This window comes from Peromyscus californicus, unplaced genomic scaffold (assembly GCF_007827085.1).
Source record: "Peromyscus californicus insignis strain IS unplaced genomic scaffold, ASM782708v3 Scaffold_23__1_contigs__length_62951481, whole genome shotgun sequence".
In the NCBI taxonomy this organism is placed as follows: domain Eukaryota; kingdom Metazoa; phylum Chordata; class Mammalia; order Rodentia; family Cricetidae; genus Peromyscus; species Peromyscus californicus.
Genome location: NW_026294534.1, coordinates 8428288 through 8454158, shown reverse-complemented (window position 1 = coordinate 8454158; position 25871 = coordinate 8428288). Strand labels below are relative to the sequence as shown.

The following is a 25871-nucleotide window of genomic DNA, read 5'->3' as shown; positions in this document are numbered from 1 at the left end:
GTCTGTTCTTAGTCTTTGGACTTATCAACACACTTTTGGATAAGAGGCTAGCCTCCTGTCCAGGAGGCACCTGACTGTAGTCTGTATCAAGCTGTAGCACAGAGGACCAGTGACTTGCCTGCTGTGACTCTCCAGGCTTGGGTACCAGAATCTGGGCTAGCGGAGACAGGGGACTAGAGAAGGGACAGACAGTTACAGTCAAGCTGGGATCCGTTGGAGTTCGCAATAACTGCCACCCAGACCCTCAGGGGGGTTAGTAGGTATGACACAGAGCGGGGAGGGCTTAGCCAGTCTCATTGGCCTCTGTAGGTGAGCTTGTCAACATCTGGGAGGGGGTGGAGTTTTTGCACACACTGATCGATCGCTCATAAACACACCTTTTCAAGGAAAGCTTTGCCATTCCTCTTGATCCTGGCCCATATGGGTAATGGTTTTGCCAATTTCCCATGGATCAATTGACCTTGGAGTCCTTGGCAAGCTTTGCCCATCTCCAAATACACATTCACTCAGGACTTCACTCATTCAGACCTCTCTCTGATCCCTACAGTAGCCCAACTAGCCTTGGGCCATCTCTAGTGCCCAGCAGAGGGAGATAGCCTGTCCATGCATCCTAACTGTACTTTCGCTGTCCACACTGTCTTCTCAAATGTGGACGGTCAACAGTGACCTAAGAAGGGCCAGGCGGAGCGGCTGAACACCATCATAGGCAGCCATCATGTATGGTCTGTGTTCCAGTGCTGTGCTCCTGGCTCCCTTGTGGAACACATGCGTCTGCCAGGTCTAGTGCCCTGCAGGCTTGAGAGGGCACCCCAAGAGCAGTTCTACTTTCAGACGAAGGACAATGTTTCCTCCCCGGACCACTGAGATCTTGAAATTCAGTTCTTTGGCCATAGACAGACCATACTAAAGTTCATGGTGTTCTGTGTGATGGGAGGCTCCAGCACTCACCTGTTCTGGAGTCGATTTTCTGTCACACTGGGGCTACTTACCACCAAGTGCTTTTTACTGACAGCTAGACCATACACTCACTGAAGATCCGTGTGTCCAGGTGAAAAGAAACTGTCACTTGGCGCTAATTTGCATACTTGTGCTACCCCAGGGATGACAACTGACTGTGTTGTCTGTGTCTCTCTTTCAGAATGCTTGAGGAAATATGGCAAGCCTGAAGATAAAAACCCAAATTTTGCCCCTTGCGTTCAGAGTAAGTGCCCCCTCCTGTCTCATTGGAAGCACATACTGGGTAGCTGTGGCTCCTCTGTGGTTGGGATAAAACCATTGAATATTCCAGCAGCATGAGAAGTTGTCAGGCCCTCCAGGAGTCTGCTCCTTGTACACTGAACTTTCTCTTAAAGAAAGTACATCTTGTTTTTGTTTTCAAATGCACAATAAATGCACTTGTTACGGGGGTTTGAATATTTCATAGGGTGTGAAGTGTACCCCTACATCATGCAGGCAAGGCCATCTTTCAGCTCTCTCTTTGTACCTAGAGTACAGAAATGGCCTTTGCACACTTGTGTCCCCTCCCCATCCCTAGTCATTGCCTTGTTTGGAGTCCCTTCCGGGGCAAGGGCACTCCCATCTCCCACCAGATGTCAGCTGCCTTGGCTCGGCTTAGCCCAAGTGGGTTGACCGGCTTTGGGGCTGTTTTGTCTCTATCATGCAGAAGCAGAATGATGTCTGACGCATCTGTTCATAGTTCTGGTTCCTAAGAAAGGGTCAGAGACAGGACCTGCACCATATTTCACTTTGAGAGCAGCTTCTGTAACTCAGGTGTTCCTTTCCCATCGGAAAGAAACCTTTGTTTCAGTCACTGTGGTGTTACTTGGTTTTGTCTTTAGCTTAGTTTTGCGCTTCTCTCCGAATTTAGTTCTTGACCCTTGCTCTATCAAGTATGGTAATTTCTTTCCTTATACTTTCTAATTTGTTGGTATGTGATGGTACATTGATCCTGGACGTCAACCTTTGCCCCCAGGGCTCTGTGGAGTTATTCTGTTGCTTTGGTTTGTGGCCATTATTGTGACTTCAGAGCCTCTTAGGGTGTTTGGAATTGCATTGACATTCTCTGGGTGAGACTTGAGATTCTGTACCCCCCACCCCCACCCTGCTGTGGTGGTAGGTGGCCTGGAAGAGGGGGATAAGATTGTACCCACCCCCAGAGCCTGTCCCTGAGCTGATTAGATGATAAATCTCCTGTGTCTTCTGGTGCCAAATATGTTGAATTCAATTGCCAGATGCCTTGCCTGCTCTGGGCACAGGCTTTGCCAAAGTCCCTGACACAAGGCTACCTCCTGCCTGGCTCTGCTCATGCTCACAGGTCTCAGGAGCATGCGCCTGAGTTGTCATTGTCTGGGCCCCTCATGGTGGCTGTACAAAAGTGCCCCGATGACCCAGAGATCTTTCTACTGAGCCACGGAAAAACAGGGCCACAGGGCAGGGCCACAGAAAGACAGGGCCATAGGGCAGGCCCACCAGCTATGCAGGCTGTTGCCCTTTGTACCTGGTCCTTTACCTCGACGCCCGTGGTATGTCACTGAGTGCCCTGAATACCCATTTTTGTTAAAAATTAAAACAAAAGTCTCGCAGGCCCCATTCTGGCATTTTCTAGAGAGCTTAGACCTAGTCCTAGACAAGCGTTTACCCTAACAGGCTTTCTGGAGCCCAGCACCTCACCGCATGGGGGTTGATCACCATGCCGACAGTAACTAAAGTGACAAGGGAGAAGTCACAGACTACACATGGGCTCTGCTCTCTTCGATGCTGGAAAAGGCTTTGGGTTCCATTTCGTTCCTTTCTTATAAGCCGTTCCAGGTCCCCTGCCATGTCCAGTGGGATCCTCTGACACACACGTCACCAGGAAGCTTGTTCCCCATGCACTCGATCAGGCCCTATTTGATGAGTCAGATCATCAGGATTTTCCAGGGGTCAGGGCTCCTGGGCCCAGAACAAAGGGTCTAGATTGGACAGGACGGCTGCCCAGGTCCTGACTTGCCACCTGGAGAGCCAGCTCACACTTCACTCTTCACCTACAGCCACATGAGCAAACCAGGGTAGACTGTTAAGAATAACAGCAGATCTCTGTGAGTTCAAGCCCAGCGTGGTCTACAGAGTGAGTTCCAGGACAGCCATGGCCATACACAGAGAAACTGGTCAAAAAATAAAATAAAATAAAAAGGACAGCAACCTGCCTGGGGAATCGCTCCCTAGGCCCCACAGTGCCTACAAAACTGTCCATTCTTTCACCTTTGGGGAATGTGCCGGTCTCGCTGCAGAGATCTCCAGGCACCTGCCAAGGGTCAAACATTGGACTTGGTAAATTTCCAACAGGAAAAGAAATGACGTGTAGTGGGTGGTATTCCTCTAGGGACAGAGGGACAAGGGTTGTGGTATTGGCTCCGTGTTGGGACTCTTAAAAAAATAACATTACCCCATTGGAAGTTGGCTCTGCACCATCTCTCAGCCTAAGGACAGATTTTTGCAAGGGGTGGATGTGGCATTCTTGGCCAAGTTAACCAGTCCCTGTGCCAAATTTGCTAGTGTATACTTTAGAAATAAATTTAACCCTCCAGCCGGACACTTTAAGCATACTGGACACTGTATCCTGGCTTCAGGTGGGCTCCCGTGAGGCCACGGAAGTTGTGGAATGACGAGGACCTCCCATCCTGACCCCTTATTTACAGGCCACTCTGACTTTACCCAGCCCCTACATGCTTCAGGAGAAAAATGGCATTTTATAATGATCTGCCAGAAACCACTCTGAAAGAATCTCAAAAACACTTGAAGACTCACAGGCACGTTGTTGGCTGTCATGTGTACAAACTCAGCAGACTTTGGATGTAAACGTGGAAAGACCACAGAGGGGGGGGGAAAGGCAAACAGAGGGGATCGCAGAGCTCCCCTGAGAAGCCTAGACTTGCTTCCCAGGCCCGCTGTGGGCTCGGCACCCAGCCCAGCCTGGCCCAGTCCAAGTAGAAGCTGCCAGCCATGGGGCTGACCTGAAAATCCTGGATGAGCAAAGGAATGCATCTGGGAAATCCAGAGGTTGGCTCCTGCCTCATCTTCTGCCAGCTCCCCCCACCCCCGACCCCGTCCCTGCCGGGTAGCAAGAACCCTCTTTGTCTAGAGTTCAGGTGTGGGAACCAGAGGCCTGTGGGAAGGGCCCCCAAGAATGGAGCAAGCACTGGTGTGAGTAACCGGGAAGACTTTGACATCCTGCCAGGATGGCCTCTAGGAGACATTGGCCGGTGCTCCCGAGCTCTTCTGGCTTGGCCTGAAACTGTTCCTGTAAATCAAAGAGGACCAAATGCTGGCTTCGGCTAGTAGAATAGGGGTGCCCAGGAACCAAAGCCAGAGATGGGGATTGTCATGAGACTCAAAATGGCTGTCACCAACTGAAAGCAGAGAGAGAGAGGAGAGAATGAATGAATGCATATCTCATCACTGCTTCTTCAAAGAGGGACAGCTCAGCCTTCCTCCTGGTCCTCAGCTCTTGGGTCTTGGCTTTTCGTGTGCTGCAGAGGGCCCACCTAACTCAGAACGTCCCTTTTGGATGCCAGGTGGAGTGCAGATCACCTGCCAGTGTGAGGCATGGGCTGGCCGGTGTTGAGGGATACGAGTGTGACTATGCTCTTGGTGTGCTGGACCACAGCTGAGCCCCACCTTCTGGTGCAGATGTGGGATTCAAGTGGCCAGGTGACAGTGACCACACTCGAGGACAGGAGGGAAATGGGGTTGGTCACCCTCATCCAGTCAGAGCTCTGGGTGTGCTGTCTGAAGTCAGCCCCATCTTTACCTTCTAACAGTGACAGTCTGGAACCGGTCTTCCGTCAGACCCTGCACAGGGCAGAGTTGAAGGCAGGAAGCAGGGGACCATCCAGATGTTTAACAGAGGTGGTAAAATACCCTGGGCAATAGGATGCCAGTCCAAGTAAGACACCAGTCGGCATGCTGTCCAACCTGGCAGAGACTGATCAGGGCTGGGAAGTGGCACCCCATGTGTCTCTAAAACCTCTAGAAGAGCAGTTATCAACGTGTGAGTTACAACCCCTTTAGGGATCGAATGACCCTTCCACAGGGGTCACCTAAGACCATCAGGAAACATATTTACATTACAATTCATCACAGTAGCAAAATTGGTTACGAAGTAGCAACAATAATAATCTTATGGTTAGGGGTCAGCACAGCATGAGGAACTATATTAAAGGGTCATAGCATTAGGAAGGTTGAGAATCACTGCTCTAAAACTATCTAGCTGTTGGTAGGTAGGAGACACCCCACCCTCTACCCCATCCAGGCAGACTACAGATCCTTTAGATGGGGCAGAATGAAGGGCCCAAGGCTCCTATGCTCTGGGTCCTGGGTCATGCCCACATCTGTTCAACCTCTGAAAGGATTCTTTGAGAACGGGATATAATAATGGTTCTTTCTGTGACTTCCCTAACCTTGGGGTTGAAGCACATGCCGAGTTTTCCCACCCCCACCCAAGGCATAGTCAAGGTTGTGTCTGGAGGTCTCAGCTGTGTCCCTAAGGTACTCTGTGGAGGTCAGTGACATTGAAAGATCTTTTAATTGCAGACTATAGGCCAGAGCCTGAAGCTATGTGGTTCAGACACCCCGTGTCTTGTTCAGCTGGCCACTGCACACCTAACTTGACACCTTAGTGCTGAGATCGTACGTGTGTGTGTCTGAAAAGAGCCCTCCTGCCTATGCAGTAGGCTCCACCAATTTTGTGTCCTGTGTTCTGTGTCCTTCTAAGGGATCTAGAAGACTCATTCCCTGGGAGACCTAGGCCAGCAGTCCCTCTTTGCCTGGCCCAGTGACAGTCACCTCCTCCCAGTAGACCTGGGTGGTATTGCTGGAACTGGTCCCAGGGCCTTAAAAGTCCCTCACATTTGTTCCTGTCCAGGGTGGGGACCTCCATCACAGCTTAGCCCACACTGGAACCCTTAGGAGCTCCCCTGAGGCCTCACCAGTGGCTCTGACCACCCCCAACTATGTGAGGTAGGACTTTAAAGAAATCTAATGTGACTTTTTTGTATCTTCCAACTCAGACTTGCCTGACCAGTGCACCCCAAACCCTTGTGATAAGAAGGGTACTCAGCTCTGCCAAGACCTCATGGGCAACTTCTTCTGCCTATGCAAAGCTGGCTGGGAAGGCCGGCTCTGTAACAAAGGTGAGAGTCCACAGCCCCACCCTCTCCCTGTCCCACCCTCTGTCCCACACACTCTGCTCACACCCTGCTCCACCTACTCCTCACCCACGACCCATGACTGGGAGCTCAGCCATACTTCTAGTCTGTCCTGGGACAAGGCCCTGATGGACAACCTCAGCATCCCTCTCGGGAACCCTTTGCCCATCCAGGGTGGCATGCAGCAGCCCCAAGGCTCACTGAAGCTGCAGGCTCCTAGGGAGTTGAGGCAGCCAGAGAGCTGTTTTAGGACCAGGATTGAAAAGAAGGAAATGCCACATGGGTCTTAGCACCCCAGCTAAGGGGCCCCACCTTGGTTTACTCAGGTGAGGGTGAGGCATCAGGTAAAGCTGCAAACGAGATAGCAGACCCTGCCCAGCCCTTCACTCCGGGCAGCCTGGCTGCGTCCACAGATCATCTGGATAGTTCTGTTCAGGGTTCCAGACAAGGCTGTGTGTAGGTCTTGTGGCTGCTGAGCACTGATTGATTGGTGGGTCCATTTTGTCTCTTATCCCATCCCTTGTGCACCTAGAGACCTTCAGAACTGAGTCTGTGGCCATCCCCACCCACAGCAGTTCATATCTCTCTGGCTCTCATGCTGTCCACCTTACCTACCTGAGGCCAGCAGGGGAGTGTCCAGGTAGAAGCCCCCTCACTCTTTCTCCATGTCCAGATGTCAATGAGTGTGGCCAGAAGAACGGGGGCTGCAGCCAGGTCTGCCACAACAAGCCAGGAAGCTTCCAATGTGCCTGCCATAGCGGCTTCTCACTTGCCCCAGACGGCAGGAACTGCCAAGGTAAGTCCCTGGCTGAGCAACTGTGCCCCACCTACCTCCCTGTCCCGAGAAGGGAATGAGCATCCTTTGGAAATGGTCCAGCCCAGCATCATGGACATGAGTCCCCAGCTCTGAGAGCAAGGGCAAGGACTGCCCATCCACACTAGTGTGTCTAGGTACCTTCAGCCCACAGAGCCTGCAAGACAGCCTGTGTGGTGACAAGGCGTAGATCTCTGCAGCTGACTGCGGGGAACTTGGCAAGATGGCAGGCCACAGTACCTCTGTGCACCTGCCACACCTTCCAGACCCTCCCAGCGCAGACTCCCCCTTCCCTGCCCCCCACCAACACAGGAGCAGATGGGGCCTCCCCACTCTGTGGTCCCATTTCCACTCGGCCTGGAGCAGGGAGCCTGAGAACACCCAGACAATCATCTCAAAGTGCATGCTCCAGCTGTTCCCCTGAGCTGATTTAGGGTATAGAGGGATGGCGCTCAACCTCTGCTCCAATGCAGATGGACCAGAGTGTCCCTGAGGAACTGAGACTCACAAGGACTGGGGGACAACCACCTATGTGGATGGTCCAGATGGCTGCAGGGGGTGGGGTCAACTTGGGATCTGAGCGCAAATCTGATGAGACAAATGACTATTTCCCTCACCCATTTTTGGGGAAAAAAAAATTTATTCTCATCTACCTCAGAGTTCACCTCTGACAGTCACAAAGAATATTCTTAGAAGGTGTGATTGTACGGGAACAGTCCGTCACCGTGTCCTCGTACCTATGGGAAATGTGTGGGAAATGCATATGGGAATGTATAGGCCTCCCCTCCTGTGTCCTTATTCCAGGAACAGAGGCCCTCTCGTTGTGGCTCTTGTCCCTGGCCTTGACCAAGGGACACAGCCCCCACCCTTTAGTAGCAGGTTGAGGAGACCTGCCTTGCTTTGTGGATCCTGAGCAATGAAGCCTACAGTGTACCCAGTGTGGGGTGAGCAGCATGTGGCCCCTGGGCCCCCCATCGCTTGACACCCATGGTGAAGGCATCGTGCCTTCCCCGCTCCCATTCTCCACCCTCCTGTGTCGGGGCTGTTCTCGCCCTCTATCCCCAGTGGCCGCTGCAGCTGTCCCAGACCGACCTGTACAGCCTTGGCCTGGCTGGCTTTGCTTGCAGATGTAGACGAGTGCGCAGATGCAGACACCTGTGGGGATGCACGCTGCAAGAACCTGCCGGGCTCCTACTCCTGCCTCTGTGACAAGGGATACATGTACAGCTCCCAGGAGAAGATGTGCCAAGGTACCCATGCCGCAGCCACCCGGGCTACTTCCTTCTTTGACCCTTAGCCTAGGACACATGTTGGTCGCTGCCTGAACGTGGGCTGCATTGCTCTACAGCTGGCACCCATTGGTCCAACCTCCCAGGAAGTCATTGTATACACATGAAGGTTGGAAAAATGTCAGGACCTACAGGGGGTCTCTGTGTACCTTCATTGAGGATGACCCCTAAAGTCAGTCCTCTGTCTCATCCCTTTTTCCTGAACCCATTGTGTCCATACATGTGTGCTCACACAGAGTGCTCTCGTACATGTGCATGTGTTCCAGTGTGTGCCCAAATGAGGACACACCTGTGTTTACCCTTCCCCCGCCTTCAGAAGAGTCAGTGAAGATCCTGAATTCCTTGCTAGACTTTGGCTTCCTCCCAGCCCTCTGTGCCTTCAGTAGATGGGGAATGGTGTGCTTATTCCCTCACTGTGGAGGTTTACCGTGTCCTGAGAGCAGAGGCATACAAGAGACTCTGAGAGATAGCTAGGGGAGCCCTGGAGAAGAACTGAGCCCCAGGGAAGGGAACACGGAGCTAAGGGTTCAGAGGCTCCTGCCCTGCACCGTTCTCCACAACCCACACAGACATGCTCGGTCCCTCCAGCCCTGGGCCAGTCAGCCGGTCAGTCTGAGCACAGTCCTCAGACACCTTTAGCTCTTCACTTCTCTCTGGGAAGCAAGGACCTAAGAGACAGGCCTCTGAGGCGGCAGGCTGAGCAATGATGTCTACAGCGTGTCTCTGGGAAGGGTAAGTGGGGTTGCTCGGTGTTTGGAGCTTTCCCCACGCCTACCTTGAGTCCCTTTGCCGGCAGATGTGGACGAGTGTCAGCAGGGACGCTGCGAACAAACCTGTGTCAACTCCCCCGGCAGCTATACCTGCCACTGTGACGGGCGCGGGGGCCTAAAGCTGTCCCCAGACATGGATACTTGCGAGGTAGGTGACCCTAGTGTCCACTGGATGGCCTGGCGGAGCCCCGTGCTGTGCTTTGTGTGGGACCCTCTGCTACTAACTGGTTGACTGGAAACTCCCACTAGCTCTCAGGACCACACGGCTAGCCAAACCTCTGTTTGGTTGTGTTGATGAAATCTCCCTAGCAACTCTCCACTCTCAGCCACGTAGCCTGCTGGTGCAGACCCAAGGTGTGATGTGGTCACACCAGGGTGTACAGTGCACGCGCGCGCGCGCACACACACACACACACACACACACACACACACACACCCCATTCACTCAGGACTCTGTACCAAGCTAAATAAACTTTAGAGAAGTTGTGCGTTGATGGCATTTTCTGAAAAACAGCAGCAAGTGACCACGTACCATGATGACTTTGCAAGTCACAGGTCTAGGAAGCAGGATAAGCATTTTCCAGTTATGAGTCTGAAGCTCAAGTCATCTAAGTCCTTTTTTTTTTTAAAGAAATCTTTTTATTTATGTATACAGAAGAGGGCACCAGATCTCATTACAGATGGTTGTGAGCCACCATGTGGGTGCTGGGAATTGAACTCAGGACCTCTGGAAGAGCAGTCGGTGCTCTTAACTTCTGAGCCATCTCACCAGTCCAATCTAGTTCCTTTGTGAGGCTCCCGTTGCATGAGATGGTGTCCTCCTGAAGGGCCAGGGGACCAGCACTTGTGTGCCTTAGGCTTATGCTGGCCAGTGTGGCAGGGCAGGACCCTTCTGTCTCTCATCCCCACTGGAAGCCAGCTTAACCTGCTTTAATTCTACCCTCTCTCTGGTCAGTGGGAAAGCCTACAGCATAAATCAGTTTCTTGAACCATAGTCTTCAAAGCCTTTGGGTTCTGTTCATTTTGTTAATAGTATACTAATTTTTTATGAGTCTCTGTGCTCCTCTGTGAGTTGGAAGAATTTCATAATTTAAACACCACTAGCGAATAAGAACAGGTAAGAAAGAAGCAGGTGATAGAAGACTCCAGAACCCTGGGCCTCTGCCTGGGGGCACCAACATGGGATAGGTATTATGGACTCTGGGTTTTCCATGGGTGGGCTAGCCTTGGGATTCTGGAAGATCAGAGGATCTCCCCCATTGTGACCAGGGCCTCAAAGTTGTTTAAAAGGCAGCCACAGGGCACCTCCACTCCCCAACACCTTCCTATCTCATGGCAGGACATCTTACCGTGTGTGCCCTTCACCATGGCCAAGAGCGTGAAGTCCTTGTACCTGGGACGCATGTTCAGCGGCACCCCGGTGATCAGACTACGCTTTAAGAGGCTTCAACCCACCAGGTGAGAGCCAGGCACACAGGATGGCAGAACCCAGGTGAGAAGACTGAGCCAGGGCTCCTAATTTCTAGGAGCCCAAAGCCACTCAAGATCTCTGAGTGAACCAGCTCCCCATGTCCTGGAAAGTGTCCCAGGGGTCTTGGCCCTGGGACTAGGCGGCCCTGTACCACCTGCCCTCTGCCCCACTTCGTTTCTCGGGTCTGTTTACAGGCTGCTGGCTGAGTTTGACTTCCGAACTTTTGACCCTGAAGGAGTCCTCTTCTTCGCTGGCGGCCGTTCAGATAGCACGTGGATCGTCCTGGGGCTGCGGGCTGGGCGGCTTGAGCTGCAGCTGCGGTACAACGGTGTTGGGAGGATCACCAGCAGCGGGCCCATTATCAACCATGGCATGTGGCAGACGGTGAGTGGAAGGCTCAGGCTACCCCTAGCATTCAGCGCTGGATGTGGCCCGTGGGTAGGACACCTGCTCTAGTTAACCAGAGCTGCTGCTTCATTGGCTGAGTGTGGCTTACTCAGAAAGGGCTTCCTGTGACAGCCATGTGGGCATCGGCCCAGAAGGTACTAGAATAATTGCATGAGGATGCTCAAACATTGAAGGCCAACAGAGAAGATAGAGAACTAGCTCAGAACACCCAGGAACCTGAGCACCTGAGACCGGGATCTTCTGTTCATCTGATCAACGGGGGCGTCTTCTGCCCTCAGCTCCAGCTGCTTCCCCCCACTGGAGTTTGGGTGACAGACAGTGACCTCCTACTCAGGAGTCACTTCCTATACCCCAGGCAATAAAACAGGCTTGGGAATTAACGTTTGGAAGAAAAACAGAAAGACATGGTTTTTCCCTTTGCAGTGAAGACAAAATGAAAAATCCATGTTCTGCTTTGCAGACAGACATGGACCCCTGCCATCTCTCCAGCTACTGACTGCTGTCTGTCCTCCTTCCTGGCTTTGAGGGGTCAGAGTGTCTGTAGCAGAACAGGGGAGGGTCCAAGGAAAGAAGAAGCCTGGGGAGAGGGTGCCCTCTACACAGCCACGGGGACAAGCCTGGACTAGGACCCAGGCAGGACTGCTGGCTGGGAGCAGTGACTATGACTTGGTACTGTCTAGATGGCAACTCACATACCCTGAACTCATGGCTCAGTAAGAGAGCATCCCAGGAGGCGAAGTTCTGCCCCTCAGTGTTCCCTGCCCAGTCATTCATAACTCTGCTCTTCTGACAGATGCAGGAAGACACTAAGTGTGCCTCCACCTCAGCTAAAAAGGATACCGATGTTCTGGAAGGCAGGGAACCGTACCATATCTAATGTACATTCCTACACAGCTTCAAGGCGTTCCTATGTGCAACGTTTCTGAGGAATTTGCTTGATCATTCAACCTCGCTCCACCCTAGACAGTAAATTAACTGTTAGGAGTTTAGAAAATTTCGGAACATGTATGTTCTTCCAACTACAGCACCAGTATAGGGAGAGCCATGATAGAGACCGCTCACCGGCTGATGGGATACTTCAGGGCTGAGGATGAGCAAAGGAAGCAGGCATTAGGAGCTGGAGCACCTTGTGAGTAGCAGAGGGGTTGTATAGGTTGAAGAGCAAGAGTTTGCATGAGCCACAGAGGTGAGGTGGTTGTGGGGTCTTTTTTAGACTGCAGAGGCAGGAAGTTGAGTAGACACACCAATAGGAGACCTAGAGTGAACTGATGTTCGGGCCTAGGCTGCACTGAGGAAATATTGGGGTTTCTTCTGTAGAAACCTGGAAGCCAGTGAACGCATGTGAAGGAAGCAATGACTCTTCTCTCATAATAACTATCCCATCCCCCTTGGACCATTATGGGCACCTAGCCACAGTCAGCTGTGCTGGCCAGCTGGGCTGCCAGGCCCCCTGTCAGGCTAGGCTCAGTCCTGGATGTCAGACCGCCCGACGCTTCAGTAGTGAACGAGTTCATCACCCACTCAGTCCCTTCTCACACAAAGGAGATCACACCTTTAGTAAATGCATTTTTGTACGCCCAGCACAGCGTCTGCCACTGTGGTCACCTTGGGCATAGCTGAAAGTATGTCACCCAGTTCGGGGATGAAAGTCTTCCAGAGTTGGGTTCTGCTATAAGAGGTCATTTCATGGATCCCAGAGTCAGCTGTGGTACTGCTGCTGGGCAGAACCTCATCATCTGCATAACACTGGCTGAGGGTCATCCAGGAGCTGCATTTTCTGCTCCTGGTCCTCTAGAGCCTAGACAGCAGAAGACCCATTGCTATATCAGATGAGATCAGCCCAGGGTTTGCAGCACTAATGTAGGGCATACAAGCCTATGTCCAGCCCACGCTGATAACCCTCCTGCCCACAGTAATCGTACTTGCTGGGGTCAGAACTGAGAGACTGAACTTGTTTAACTGTGGAACTTTAGCTTGTTAACAAATCTATGCAGAAGCCAAGGTCATGGCACCCTTCACAGTACAGTCTGCGGTAGAGGACCTGGGGCCTGGGGCGCAGCTGTCGGCTCTACAGAGCTCCTCTGGGCTGTTAGATGACACTGTGTTTGTGTCACATGTGAGAAGAGTTCAAACATGGAGCTCAGGCTAGGCTTCAGTTTGGCTCTGAGCCAGCGTTTGGCTGGATTCGGATTCCACTTTGTAGCCTGGAGGTTCCTCACACAGACACGCGAGCCACTGAGGGCAGCACTCCATGCCAGTCCAATGCCCAGGGTCTCAGGCCTGAAGGACATCTGAGGATGAGCGAACAGATGTCATCTCACTGTACCCAAGACAACGTGCTGTGCTTGCCCTAGAGCAGGCACCATAGACGGGCAGGCTGCAGTTGCTCAAGAGGCCCGTGCCACATCAGACATGGCTCTCCAGTTCTTTTAAACCGGAATGAGCATCAGTAGGACCTTTCTGTGACTGTCTTCTAGAATACACTGGGTGGTGGTCTGTTTTGATTTCATTCCCAAATGTGGGAGAGGCTAGCCCTCTTCACATGAACCCTGACCTGTGAGCTCACAAGGGGAGCCACAGAAGTGACTCTGAGCAAGGAAGGGTGTGGGGAGAACCCACAGAGGTGAGAGTGAGCATGGGCTCTAACAAGGTTAGTGTCTCCTGGACACAGGTGATATGGGTGTGGTCTTGTGAGGTCAGACTCTTCCTGGACCAGATAAACTTGGGTGTTATTTCCCCTGAGGTCTGGTGTCCTTGGCCCAGGTGACATGGGCATGGTCTCATGGGTCAGGCTCCTAAACACAGGTGGCATAGCATGTCCCCACTGAGGTCAGGTGTCTCTGGCCCAGGTGACATGGGTATAGTCTCGTAGGTTGGGCCATTAGACACAAGTAATATGCCATGTCTACCCTGAGGTACGGTGCACTTGACCCAGGTGATGCGCTATGGGGGCCTTCCGGAAATGACCATCTACCTGCCTTCCCTGCCTGACCCCTTCAGATCTCTGTGGAGGAGCTGGAACGCAACCTTGTAATCAAGGTCAACAAAGATGCTGTGATGAAGATTGCCGTGGCTGGTGAGCTCTTCCAGCTGGAGAGAGGCCTGTATCACCTGAATCTCACCGTCGGTGGCATTCCCTTCAAGGAGCATGACCTCGTCCAGCCCGTAAGTCCAGCCCTGACCATGGAGGAGAATGCAGCAGGCTCAGGCTTGGCTGTGCCTCGAGGGGTTTGCCCTCTACTGAGCCCATCTCACAATTTGAGGGGCCCCAGCGGGCAGCCAGTCACTGTACATAGTAACTAGCCACTTCCGCTCATGATTCTCATTTAAGTGTTCCTCTGACTTGAGGACAAAAAAAAGTCTATTTTGCAGTAAAGATAAAACACCTCATTTTTTTTAACAAAAAGAAAAAACTTTTTGAACATGTCTCAAGAACATTTTGGGTTGTTAGCCATACCTAGATTTCCTGTGGGGGAAGTTCTAAATGGGAGGCTTTGGATCACTTTTCAAAGTCCTATTTTGTTCTGTCCTATGCCACACCTGGCCTTTGTACCTCATCTGTCTCTAGCCCAGTGGTCAGAACCCTTGTTTTGGGGATGGCAATATCCACCACAGATGGAAACCTGTTTGGTAGGTGATTGACCCAGTCACCACAATTCAGGAGAGTCCCAAGGGGATGATAATATCCAACACACCATTGCAGATCTTCAACACATAAGATGAGAGTGACCTGATTGAATTATATAACAGCTTGCACACAGTGCGTGGTCATGAGGGTGACCTGATTTGATTATATAACAGCCTTGCACACAGTGAGTGGTCATGAGGTGACCTGATTGGATTATATAACAGTCTTGCACACAGTGAGTGTGTGGTCATGAGGGTGACCTGATTGGATTATATAACAGCCTTGCACACAGGGTATGGTCATGAGGGTGACCTGATTTGATTAAATAACAGCCTTGCACACAGTGTATGGTCATGAGGGTGACCTGATTGGATTATATAACAGCCTTGCACACAGTGTGTGGTCATGAGGTGACCTGATTAGATTATATAACAGCCTTGCACACAGTGAGTGTGTGGTCATGAGGTGACCTGATTAGATTATATAACAGCCTTGCACACAGTGAGTGTGTGGTCATGAGGTGACCTGATTGGATTATATAACAGCCTTGGACACAGTATATGGCCATGAGGGTGACCTGATTGGATTATATAACAGCCTTGCACACAGTGAGTGTGTGGTCATGAGGTGACCTGATTGGATTATATAACAGCCTTGCACACAGTGAGTGTGTGGTCATGAGGTGACCTGATTGGATTATATAACAGCCTTGCACACAGTGAGTGTGTGGTCATGAGGGTGACCTGATTTGATTATATAACAGTCTGCACACAGTGTATGGGCAAGCTGGGACTGGCATCCCTGGCCTGGTTTTTCAGCTTTGCTTTGTAGGCTCAAGGTAGAGGAAAGTACAACACAGTAAAATGCCCTGACCTGTGCAGTCAGGGGTCAGGTACCTGTCCCTACACCCACAATGAGGAGACCCAGCAGACGGAGCAGGTGGCTGCCTGACTGACACATGTGCTCTCATCCTGCATGGATATAGGTGTCCTGAAATGTTTTGAAAAGTGAAGAGCTCTTTTGTGAAGGAAAAAAAAAATCTTCCTATATTGTTTTTACACTATAGATTTACACACACACAAGCCAGAGGGCCCTGCCAGCAGGTTCAATGGCGCCAGACTCGTGGTGACCTCTCCTGCTTGGGTCTGCCTGCCGTTATGGTTTCCTGGCTCAGGAAGCCACCAGGAGTTATGTGTCTTTCCAGATTAACCCTCGCCTGGACGGGTGCATGAGGAGCTGGAACTGGCTGAATGGGGAAGATAGCGCCATCCAGGAAACGGTAAAGGCAAACACCAAAATGCAGTGCTTCTCTGTGACCGAGAGGGGCTCCTTCTTCCCTGGGGGTGCATTCGCCTTCTACAGCCTCAACTACAGTAAGTGGGTGTCGCCCTACCTGGGGTAGGACCGTGTGGTGGGACTTCCAGGCAGCGATATGCTAAAGGGTGGGCATCCATCCATCTAAATGGTTCCTACCTCAGTGACAAGCTGGCTCCCCACAAGCTGGGGCAGGGCTCAGCTCCCAGGACAACTCACTGGACGTCACATAGAGTTAGCCATGGAGGAGGAAGTGATGGAGACATGGTCCAATGGCCAGAAAGTGGTAGAATGGGCAGGCCTGTGTAGGGAGGGGGCTACCTGGAAGAAAATCTGGACGGTTGGACATGTCCGAACGCACGTGACAATTCTCAGAAGCGTGCCCGGCCTTCACTGGCCAGTGACTTCATGAGGCTTAGCAATCAGAGGCAATGGAAAGGTGGAAGGAACATGAAGTCAGGAAGGCCAGTCTGTGTCACCCTTGGAAGGGGCTCTGCAGCAGGATGGGGCCTGGCAAAAGTGTCTTCTGCTGTGCTTCTCAAAAAACAGGATCGGGGAGGGAGGATGCATGAGATCTGCCTCTCTTTGATGCGTGGACAGGCCAGTGCTGGAACCGAGAGCCACCCGTCCCCAGGGGATGACCCGGGGGCAGAAGGGTGGACACTCAGGTCTTTGGCTCCTTTAAAGCAGAACCCGTAATTTCTTTGGGGGTCATTTTGGGGCCCTTCAACCTCAAGTTCTGAGAAAAAGTAAGGACATCTGAGAGTCACCATGCTGAGGAAACTTAGCACACAGGCAAGGTCTGGTGTCTTGGCTGAGAACCTGCCAGCTAAGGTACATTGACCTCTTCAGTCACGACAAAGTGTTTTTTATTATCTTTTGCAATTTATATTCATATACTCAATGAACTATTGAGAATTCACCCCTATAGATGTCATGTAGGAGAGGGCAGAGGACTTGATTTGATAGATGGTAGGGAGCGGAGAATACGCCAGCTCCAGAGCCTCCCACACACCATAGAGAGCAGTGAGGCTGACCAAGTGTGTGCCAACCTTGATTCACTCACAGCAGCTCTCTCTAGTCTATGGCATTCTTCAGTCCGTGAAGGGCTTCCCCATGGTGGGGAGTACAAGCTGTTTGCCCTGGAAGAAACAGAATCCACCTGTCCGCTTCAGTGTATAACCTTAGATACAGATGACATGAAGTGTCGCCTAGCTGTGTCTTAGACACAAGGCCCCCATGTGCATGGTGTGAGAATGAGTTCATGACATAAGGCTCTGGAATGCCAAGCCATGCCACCCAGAGCACAGACACACATAGGGCTTGCTGGAGCGATGCGTCTCACAACATCTGTTCATGGGCATGGCCTCGTAAGTGCCTGCCACCATGCATGCTTCAGTGTCTTCTGGAGCTACGGCAGATGCTTCGTGAACTCTGCAGGGGGAGATGTGAAAGCAGGGCAGTGGATGGCCGTTGGCGCTGGCCTTGTGGCTCCCCGGATCGGTCTTTGTTACCTGGAAGGCACTTGGAAGAGGGGAGCAGCCATCCCCTGTGTCTAGTGTCGATGGTCTACACTCAGGGGTGGAGGTTGTCTCACTCTCTTCCTGCATGCTGGCTGTTGAGACACTGGCAGGTCTTGGAGGTCCGGTCTTGGTGCATACTTCCTTCCTCGCTGGCCTTTTCACCAGGAGGGCCCCTCCCGGGGTGTGCAGAGCTGTCCCTTGGGGCACTCCAGTCTGAGTTGCTACCGTCGCCTCTCTGCCCCTTGTATGGCCTTGTAATGTGCCGCTTTCATTGCAGCCCGGACATCGCTGGATGTCGGCACGGAGACCACCTGGGAAGTAGAGATTGTGGCCCGGATTCGCCCTGCCACTGACACGGGGGTGCTGCTAGCACTGGTGGGTGACAACCACGTCGTCCCCCTCTCTGTGGCCCTGGTCGACTACCACTCTACAAAGAAGCTCAAGAAACAGGTAGAATTGAATGGCGCACAGAAGCAGCTAGAATATGGGGCCGGCCTTGACTAGGCTACCCAGAGGTCCGAGCAACCCCCGTTTGACCCCCACCCTTCCCCTTCAAGGAAAAGTCCTGAGGCTCTGCCCACTCTCTGGGCTATTGACTTGAACAACCTTTCCCTGCCCTGGAGGTTACTTCCCAGACCCAGATCTCTCCCCAGGTCTGAGTACACAGAGCAAGGTGGCGCTCTCCGGCTTTGGGGCCAAGGCTGCAGTACCATCACACAGGCAGGACTGGGAAGCCACATCACTGCTGGCCAAGGGGGCGGGTGGTGCAGCCAGGGTCTGACTCCTTCATCTGAGCTACTGCTGGGCCATGGTGCAGGGTGTCCCACACTAGAGCAGTGATTCATATGACTCAGGGACAGTTCGTTTCTTTCAGAGTCAGACCCACTAACCTCTGATAACTTATCAGATGCTCATGGTGGGCGAGGCCCTGGATTCAGCTGTCCTTCAGACAGAGCCCTCCCTAACTGAAGACTCTGCTGGTCTCTTATAGAACATGAGGCTATTGAAAGGAAGTCTGTCTTCCTCTCTCATGTCCCAAAGAGAAATGTGGGTCAGGCAGGAGGGTTTCTATCCCCCACCTGCCCAGGCCATAGAGCCATGCTGGCTCCTTATACTAATTAGTCATAATTAGCATCATAGCCATGCTACATACCACCAAGGGGACCAGCCCTAGCATGTATGATGAACTACTGCCAGCACTGACTATTCACCCCGGAGAGGCCAGGCAGAGTGTGTGCTCTTCCCCATGCTGGAAGCACAGCTACAGATGTGTCCTTTCACACCCTTTTGAGAAGTCAGCTCAGGCTGGGTGACTCAAGTCCTCACAGTTTCCCAGGGACTTTAAAAGATTTTATGGGTATGCATACTATGTGCCTGTGGAGACCAGGAGAGAGCCGCAGATCTCCTAGAACTGGAGTTAGAGATGGTTGTGAGCTATATGGATGCTGGGGAGAAAATCCAAGGAAGTACTCTTATCCACTGAGGCATCCCCCCTATCACCTCTCAGCTGCTCCCTGCTTTACATTGCAAAGAAAGCGAACCCCAGGATAGGAAAGTACCAGGGTTCCTAGACATCCTCATACCCAGGGTTGCAAGGTTACCATCCCCCCTAAGGGGCTAGTGTTGAGGTGGCCAGCCTCTGAAGCCCAGAGACTAGTAGGACAGAACGGGGGTGCACTGACCCCACGTAGCTCCTATGCTTCTGTATCCCCTGAGCACTGCACTGGTGTGCCCTGCAGCTGGTGGTCCTGGCAGTGGAGGACGTTGCCCTGGCACTGATGGAACTCAAAGTGTGCGACAGCCAGGAACACGTAGTCATCGTCTCCCTTCGGGATGGTGAGGCCACCCTGGAAGTGGACGGTACCAAGGGCCAGAGTGAAGTGAGTGCTGCCCAGCTGCAGGAGAGACTGGACACACTAGGGAAACATCTGCAAGGCACTGTGCTCACCTTTGTTGGAGGCCTGCCAGGTAGGAGCACTCTGGCCTAATGCCCATGGCGGGCATCACCTCAACCAGTATGGCTGACTTGCTTCGCACATGGCCGGTGATAATGATGGAGACGGGGTTCTAGTTATGGGAAATATAAATGCAGGCTGACATTCACTGGCTTCTGTGCTGGGGTTGGGGTGCGGGGAGCTCTTAGTAGTACAGTCCTTTCTCTGGGTCACCAACTGGGAAGTGTTGTCTGGGAACCCAGGAAACCAAACAGAGGGGAGGATTAGCAGGTGATACAAGAGTCAGGTACCTGACTATGACTGCCAGGGGCAGCCAACCTACACAGGCCCAGCGGTGGAACATGGGTAGGAGCTGTAGAGAGGCCCAAGGCCTTTTGCTAGGACAGGTCTTTACTTTTAGCAAACAGATTTTTTTTTTTAACCAATAAGGCTTCAAAGGAGCTAAGAGCCTGTAGTCCCTGAAGCATGGGAACTCATAATGCAGAGAGATCATATGCATGCCTGGGAGGTCGAGGGGTAAAGATGCATTATGCCTGGACAGATCTGTATCCCCATGGGATGGTACCCTGAAGAGGAAATGCCCTGCGCAACATCGAGGGCGGTAAGTGGTACTCCCTGGATGTAGCTCTGCTCAATGTTTGGTCTCCTACCGCTCAGATGTTCCAGTCACTTCTGCACCTGTCACGGCATTCTACCGTGGATGTATGACCCTGGAGGTAAACCAGAAGACCCTGGACCTGGATGAGGCCGCCTACAAGCACAGTGACATCACCTCACACTCCTGCCCGCCTGTGGAACATGCCACACTCTAGATCAAGCTGCTCTAGTACCCATGCACAAGAGGCCTTTGCACCTTCCTGCAGACAAAGGGGAGCAGAGGTATGGACACACAGCACTGGCTCCTCTTGAGCAAATCCTCCAACACTGGAGTGGGTGGGCTGCTGCCCTCATGGCTGGTTTTTCTTGAGAGATTTCTTTGCCTTGTAACATATCTGTACATAATGGGACTGGCTTCAGGTCAGCGGCTGCTCAGAGAGCCCCTTGGCCTGCTGGGAGCTGGCTGGCGAGGGTGGGGCTGCAGGGCCAGCAGTTTGCAGCTGAGTGGATTTGAAGAAAATAATTCTGTTATTTTTATTACCACATGCTTCTTTCTGATTCTGAAATATGGAAAAATAAAATATTTACAGAAACCTTTTTAACCCTGGGTTGGTCTCTGTCTCTCTGTCCTGGAGGTGTCTCAGAACTGAGCTGCCTTCAGGGTCAAAGGGCTTTGAGCGCATCATGACACAGGCCCACAGCTGCTGTGGCCTACCCCAGGAGTCTCTCTTCACAAGAATGATGGCAAGGGCTGGAGCCAGGGTTCACCAGCAAGCCGCAGTGCCTCGGTTAATTCTGCAAGTGCAGACAGTCCTGCATGGCTCTGCCATCAGCCCCACACATAGAACCCTTCTTAAAACTGCCCCTGGCACCCAGTATGTCGTGTATCAACCTGTACATATTCTCTGATCTCTTCCTATACTGGCCATTTGCCTCTCTTGGCTGCCTCTGTTCATTTAAAAGAAAAGGTCTGGTTTTCTGTTTCAAAGCTACGAGCAGAGCTGAGGGAGCTGCACCGTCCCTGGGCAGCGGGAGGCACAAGAAACAGAAGCTTACTCAGTGTCTCCAGGCTGCTGTTTGTTAATAAGGGAAGAAGTTGGGAGCCACTGATCTTAACCCCAGCATCCTGGAAACTCTGGTGAAGACAGGACAGGAACAACACTGTTGAGCACAGCTCTGACAAGGTATGGAGTACAGTCCTGCCCAGGATTCCTCGCTGCCTCTGTCCTCAGGCAGCCTCAGCAGCCCACAGCCTCCCAGAGGCCAGATATGTCTTCAGCTGGTGAGACAGCATCCCCAGACCTTCAGTGGTTTTTCCTTGTGTTGGAGGCAACTCTGGAATGTTTTCCTGGAATGTTCTCATGAGTGCCCTCCAACCAGCCCCAATTCTCTCCAGAAGGTCATGAGGCCAAGAACAGAGTAGGACAAATGCTGGTTTGGAGCTCAACCACACAGATGAGAGAGGGGGAGCCACATATTTGGCATTCCTTATCTGCCTTAGGGAGGCAACACCAGTGTGCGGGAAGAACACAGACACCTCTCTTCCCTGAGGTTGCAGCCTCAGCCTCGGCTGGCACCAAGCCTTATACCATCTCCTGCCAAACAAAGCAATAATGCATCTGCCAGCTGCCTACCATGGGCTCCTTGCTCCCCTGGGTCCAGGTGGCCAAACTACAGAGCACCAAGGGAAGCACCAGGAGACTTGAGGGATGGTGCGGACTGTTTGGAGGAAGAGGGTGGGATGGATTGTATGGTCTTTATCATCTGAGTTGACTGCAAAATTCCTTTTCTAGGGAAGGACTTTCAGCATTTTTGCATTGCTCTTGTATCCTTGAGGCTGTTTCTTGAGCCTGGGTCCCTCCCACGCATTCAGGATTGTCAGCACCCCATCCTCCCTCAGGTTCTATCACATTGCTCTTGCAGACAAATACTCTGGTAAAAAAAAAAAAAAAAATGTGTCTCCAGATTTTTCCAAATATACCTAGGGCAAAGTCACCTTTTAGAAACCACTGTCTCAGGGCAGGAGACCACTTCACTGTATTTCTTATCACAAAGCCTGCAGCTCATGCATTTAAACATAAAGGAATGCTATGTGCTCTAACTGAAGGTAGTGGAGACACCCAGGATCGCAGGGTCCCTGTCCAGAACAGACAATGACTTCCTACAAACCTGACAGAGTGACCACCGGAGAGAGAAACAAGGAGGAGACCCAGGCAGGCCCGACAGAGCATCCTCTGCTGATCAACAAGGATGTGCACACAGAGGCGTGTCTGTGGACCCATGCCATCCATTACCAGGCTATTGATACTGGGTCTTGAGAAGCAGAGCTTTAAGGGCTCTGTGACCCACAGAGGAGAGGGTGCAAGTGGAACCCTGACTCCGGCAGGCTAATCTGGTAAAGCAGAAAAGCTTAGCTCAGTGTCTCTCACCAGTGGGGCATGGCCCACCACCTACAGGACCACACACACTCATGTGAGTCATCAGCTGGTACCATACCGCAGACTCAGGACAACCCCATCTCCCATCGATCCAAAAGCAGATGCAAGTGATAGATTCAGTGACAACGGGTGGCCATGAGCAAATCTCACTAACCAGAGCAGAAACCAAGCACAGAGCAGACCCTCAGGTGACATTCAAAGAGGCAAAGCCATCAAGGGCTGGGCCAGAAGCCACTGAGCCTGCAGGCTCCAGCTGGCTTCCCAGCCTTGTCCACACAAAGGCAAGGACACTGGAGAGCATCTGCCCACGCTGTAGGTTAGTGTGGCTTGTGAGGGCAGGTCTGGAGACTAGGGTACAGAACCTTACATTCTCCAAGACGAGGGAGAAAGATATTTTTTGTGGCAATGAACAAAACTATTGACCTTGGCATGCAACGTTTCTCAATAGTTCTTGCCTCCAGTGGGCATGGGCTCTATACCCAGACATGCGGTTCTGTTGTTCTTCAGAGACCTGGGGGCCAGCTTTAGGAAGTTCAGAAGTCGATCCCATTGGGCCCAGGACACAGGACTACTGAATACAAAACTGAGGTGCTATAATATTAAAGTAAATAGGGAAGTGTGGGGGCCCTGCACCAGGGAGGCTCCAGTGCCTTGGAAACCCTCCTCCCATCAGCCTCCAGACCTTGGCTCTTCTCTGTGTGGTCATTACATGGATGACGTGTTCTTTGGCCCAGTCCTGTTTAAAAAAAAAAAAAAGAAAAAAAAAAAGCCCACTATGCGGCTCCTTGCACCTCTGTGCCTCTGGTCATTCTCGTCATCCTGAACCTCACCCCCACAAGCGACAGGAGTCTTGCCGTTGCTGTGTAGGATACTTCTTCCACAGCCAGCACGGTGGCATGTCCAAGCCCCTTGGTAGAGATGCTTGACTGTGCATGCTGGGTAGATGCAAGGCAGGGACCAGAGCCAACTCGCCACTGACCCCATCAAGGAGCAGTGCCCAAGGCCCCCTCCAAATATAGAGGATTTTGTCCTGTTGCCTCCAGGTTCAATTCTAAGGAGCCGTTCACAATTGCCTCTGAAACTGGAGTCCAAAGAGGTGTTAAATATCCTAGTATATACATTGGTGTAAATATAAGTCAGCAGAATATTGTTTGATATTGGTCCAGGGTCGTAGAGAGGCAGAGGCCAAGCTCCTGGATGTTGTAGGGAAGCAAGACTGTGCTAGATCCAAGGTCCGTCAGTATCAAATAGAAACCAAGATACTTTCTCAATAAAATGAAGAGTGCACAGTGACCAGTCCTCAGAAACCAGTGGCTGTCTCAGCCCTTCAGGGATCGGTGAGCAGCTGCAGCACATCTTCTCCACAGACAGACCTGTCATCACCTTCCTACATGGACCTGTGTTGTGGGCCCTTGTGGGAAACCCTGTTTAGAAAACCTCTCTAGCCTGCCCTCGTGAGATCTGCTGGACAGAGCGGCCTTGACCAGCAGGGGGCGCAGGAGCTACATCTTCACAGACTGGTCCTCCATCCCCACCTGCTAGTTCTGGACCTCATAAAGAGGGGGAAGAAAGGCCCCAGTGCCCACACAACAGCTAATTAATGAATAAACCAGTGGCCACAAGTTAGCAGAGCACCACAGGGAAAAATGAGTGTGAGATTTGGAGTCCACCAAAAGGTGGATCTTACACAGAGGCAGAACTCAAAGACCTCTAGAAGTAGCTTTAGGTATCTACTCAAAGCTTGTTTTCCTTCAAAACAGAAAAGTAGAGCTCAGGGGTTCGGTCTGTTCCTTCTTGGGGACATGCTCACAGAAGTGGTTCGGTTTGTTCCTTCTCGGGGACGTGCTCATAGAAGCCTGTCAACCTGTAATGCATTTCCTGAAGGAACGATCTTCACCAAAAGAGATGCCTGGCTCCCTTCCCTTTGCAGGATAATAGCAATTGATAACCAAGGAGACGAGAGATGACGCAGCCGTGAGTGACGGCAGGTGCAGAGAAGCCCTTCTGGATGACGGGACTAGGGTCTAGTATGGTTTGCTGCTGTCTTCATGTGGGGGAGGGGTACAGCAGAGGCTCTGCTTCCGCCTCTGGTCCTGGCCTGTGCTGGCACAGGGTGTGTCCAAGAGCAGTGCGCAGCTTCGAGATACTTTCTGAATCCTCTCCGAGGCTGGCTGCGGAAGCAGACTTCCTATGGATGGCTTTATTATTTTTGTTTTATTTCTGGCAACCCCCAAACCAAGTTACTTTTTAATCTACTGCCTCTGTGTCAGGGTGCATAGGGGGGAGGCTTCTCCCCCGGGAGGAAGTAGGTTGGTGTGCAGAGTGAAGGAGCATTAGGAGAATGCCCATGGCTGGAGTTGCACTGAGAGAGAGACTCTGTGTCCTCAGGCCGAGAGAGGTCAGCAGAGGACGAGGCCGGCAGGGCACTGGAGGGCTGCAATTAAACAGAGAGGCGTCCTTGATCAGCAGGTGGGGGGCTCGGCTACACCATCCAGAATATATACCAGTCTCGCCTCGGCCCAGCACCCTACCAGACCAGGACCCCCAGGAAGCCTCCCAGGCCTAGGAACAGCTAAGAGAGGTCAAGCGTCGGCCTGTCTGTGCCTGAGTGACACAAACTTGACTTCTAAAGCTGCCGGGGACTCCCCGGGAAGGTCTCCCAAGCTCCAGACTTCCTGGCCTGCTTAGCCCTGTCAACTTTCACCAGCACTGACTAGAAGAACCAGGGACAGCCTAGAGCCAGATCCTTGGCACTCACTGAAGAGAGCAAGATCATTAACATTCCCAACACAGCGTGGTGGTTAATAGGTCAGGGACCAAATGTGGTCAGCCATAGTCTAGAAGTTTAAGAAAGGCATTTTTCAGAGGCAGTCAACATTTAAACAGCTCCCTACTGTTGGAGAGTCTGGTCCAATTGGTTGCAGACCTTAAGAAAAAAGGCAGTGACCCTCAAGGAGAATGGAATCCTGCCCGAGTGTGACCATGGGTTACAGTTTCAACAGTATTTCCCTGGTCCTGGGGATAGTGAACCAGCCTCGACTCCACTCATGAAAGCCAGTCACTAAACAAGTCTGTCTCTCATGTATACACACCTTTTGGTATTGTGTCTCTGAGGAACCTCAACAGACACCCCCAAAATCAAGGATGAGTTAATGTGAGAGGAGAAATTTAGGGAACAGCACAGATCTGAAGTAAATCTTTTCTAAGTCTTCTTATTTTTCTTTTCCCCTCTTAAGTCCTAGAAGTTTGAAACTTAAAATCAGCATTTTAAAAAAAAAATAAAGCAAATTTTGAAGTGAGTTTTTAAAAGTGACTCCTGTGTGATTCAACTGCTAGCTCGGGAATTTTCTCCTGTTTCTCTCTCCAATCTGTGTGTGCATCCTTCTGACCACAGGGGCCAGTGCATGTCCAAAGATCATCATCCTTTTAGGTCTACTAGGATGGGCTTCTCACCCTAGCCATTCTGCTCTTTTCTGAAA

The 25871-nt window shown here is 51.8% G+C and overlaps 2 protein-coding genes across 4 annotated transcripts in view; one reads left to right on the top strand and one right to left on the bottom strand.

The window, feature by feature from the left end:
- Gas6 (growth arrest specific 6) overlaps nucleotides 1-20556 on the top strand; it is a 32177-nt gene extending 11621 nt beyond the window's left edge. The window contains exons 4-15 of the mRNA XM_052751715.1: nucleotides 1139-1201; nucleotides 6048-6170; nucleotides 6859-6981; nucleotides 8127-8249; nucleotides 9085-9206; nucleotides 10398-10516; nucleotides 10724-10913; nucleotides 13938-14102; nucleotides 15770-15938; nucleotides 17680-17852; nucleotides 19142-19370; nucleotides 20015-20556. Coding sequence (XP_052607675.1) covers nucleotides 1139-1201; nucleotides 6048-6170; nucleotides 6859-6981; nucleotides 8127-8249; nucleotides 9085-9206; nucleotides 10398-10516; nucleotides 10724-10913; nucleotides 13938-14102; nucleotides 15770-15938; nucleotides 17680-17852; nucleotides 19142-19370; nucleotides 20015-20169 — 1754 coding nt within the window. The 3' untranslated portion in view covers nucleotides 20170-20556. The remainder of the gene's footprint in view (nucleotides 1-1138; nucleotides 1202-6047; nucleotides 6171-6858; nucleotides 6982-8126; nucleotides 8250-9084; nucleotides 9207-10397; nucleotides 10517-10723; nucleotides 10914-13937; nucleotides 14103-15769; nucleotides 15939-17679; nucleotides 17853-19141; nucleotides 19371-20014) is intronic.
- The window catches only part of Tmem255b (transmembrane protein 255B), a 44279-nt gene continuing 29327 nt past the window's right edge, over nucleotides 10920-25871 (bottom strand). For 2 of the 3 annotated variants that reach the window (XM_052751717.1, XM_052751718.1), the window contains one exon: nucleotides 10920-13228. In XM_052751717.1, coding sequence (XP_052607677.1) covers nucleotides 12953-13228 — 276 coding nt within the window. In that variant the 3' untranslated portion in view covers nucleotides 10920-12952. Of the gene's footprint in view, nucleotides 13229-22969; nucleotides 24827-25871 lie in introns of those variants that run through there. The other variant, XM_052751719.1, reaches the window with a different exon arrangement.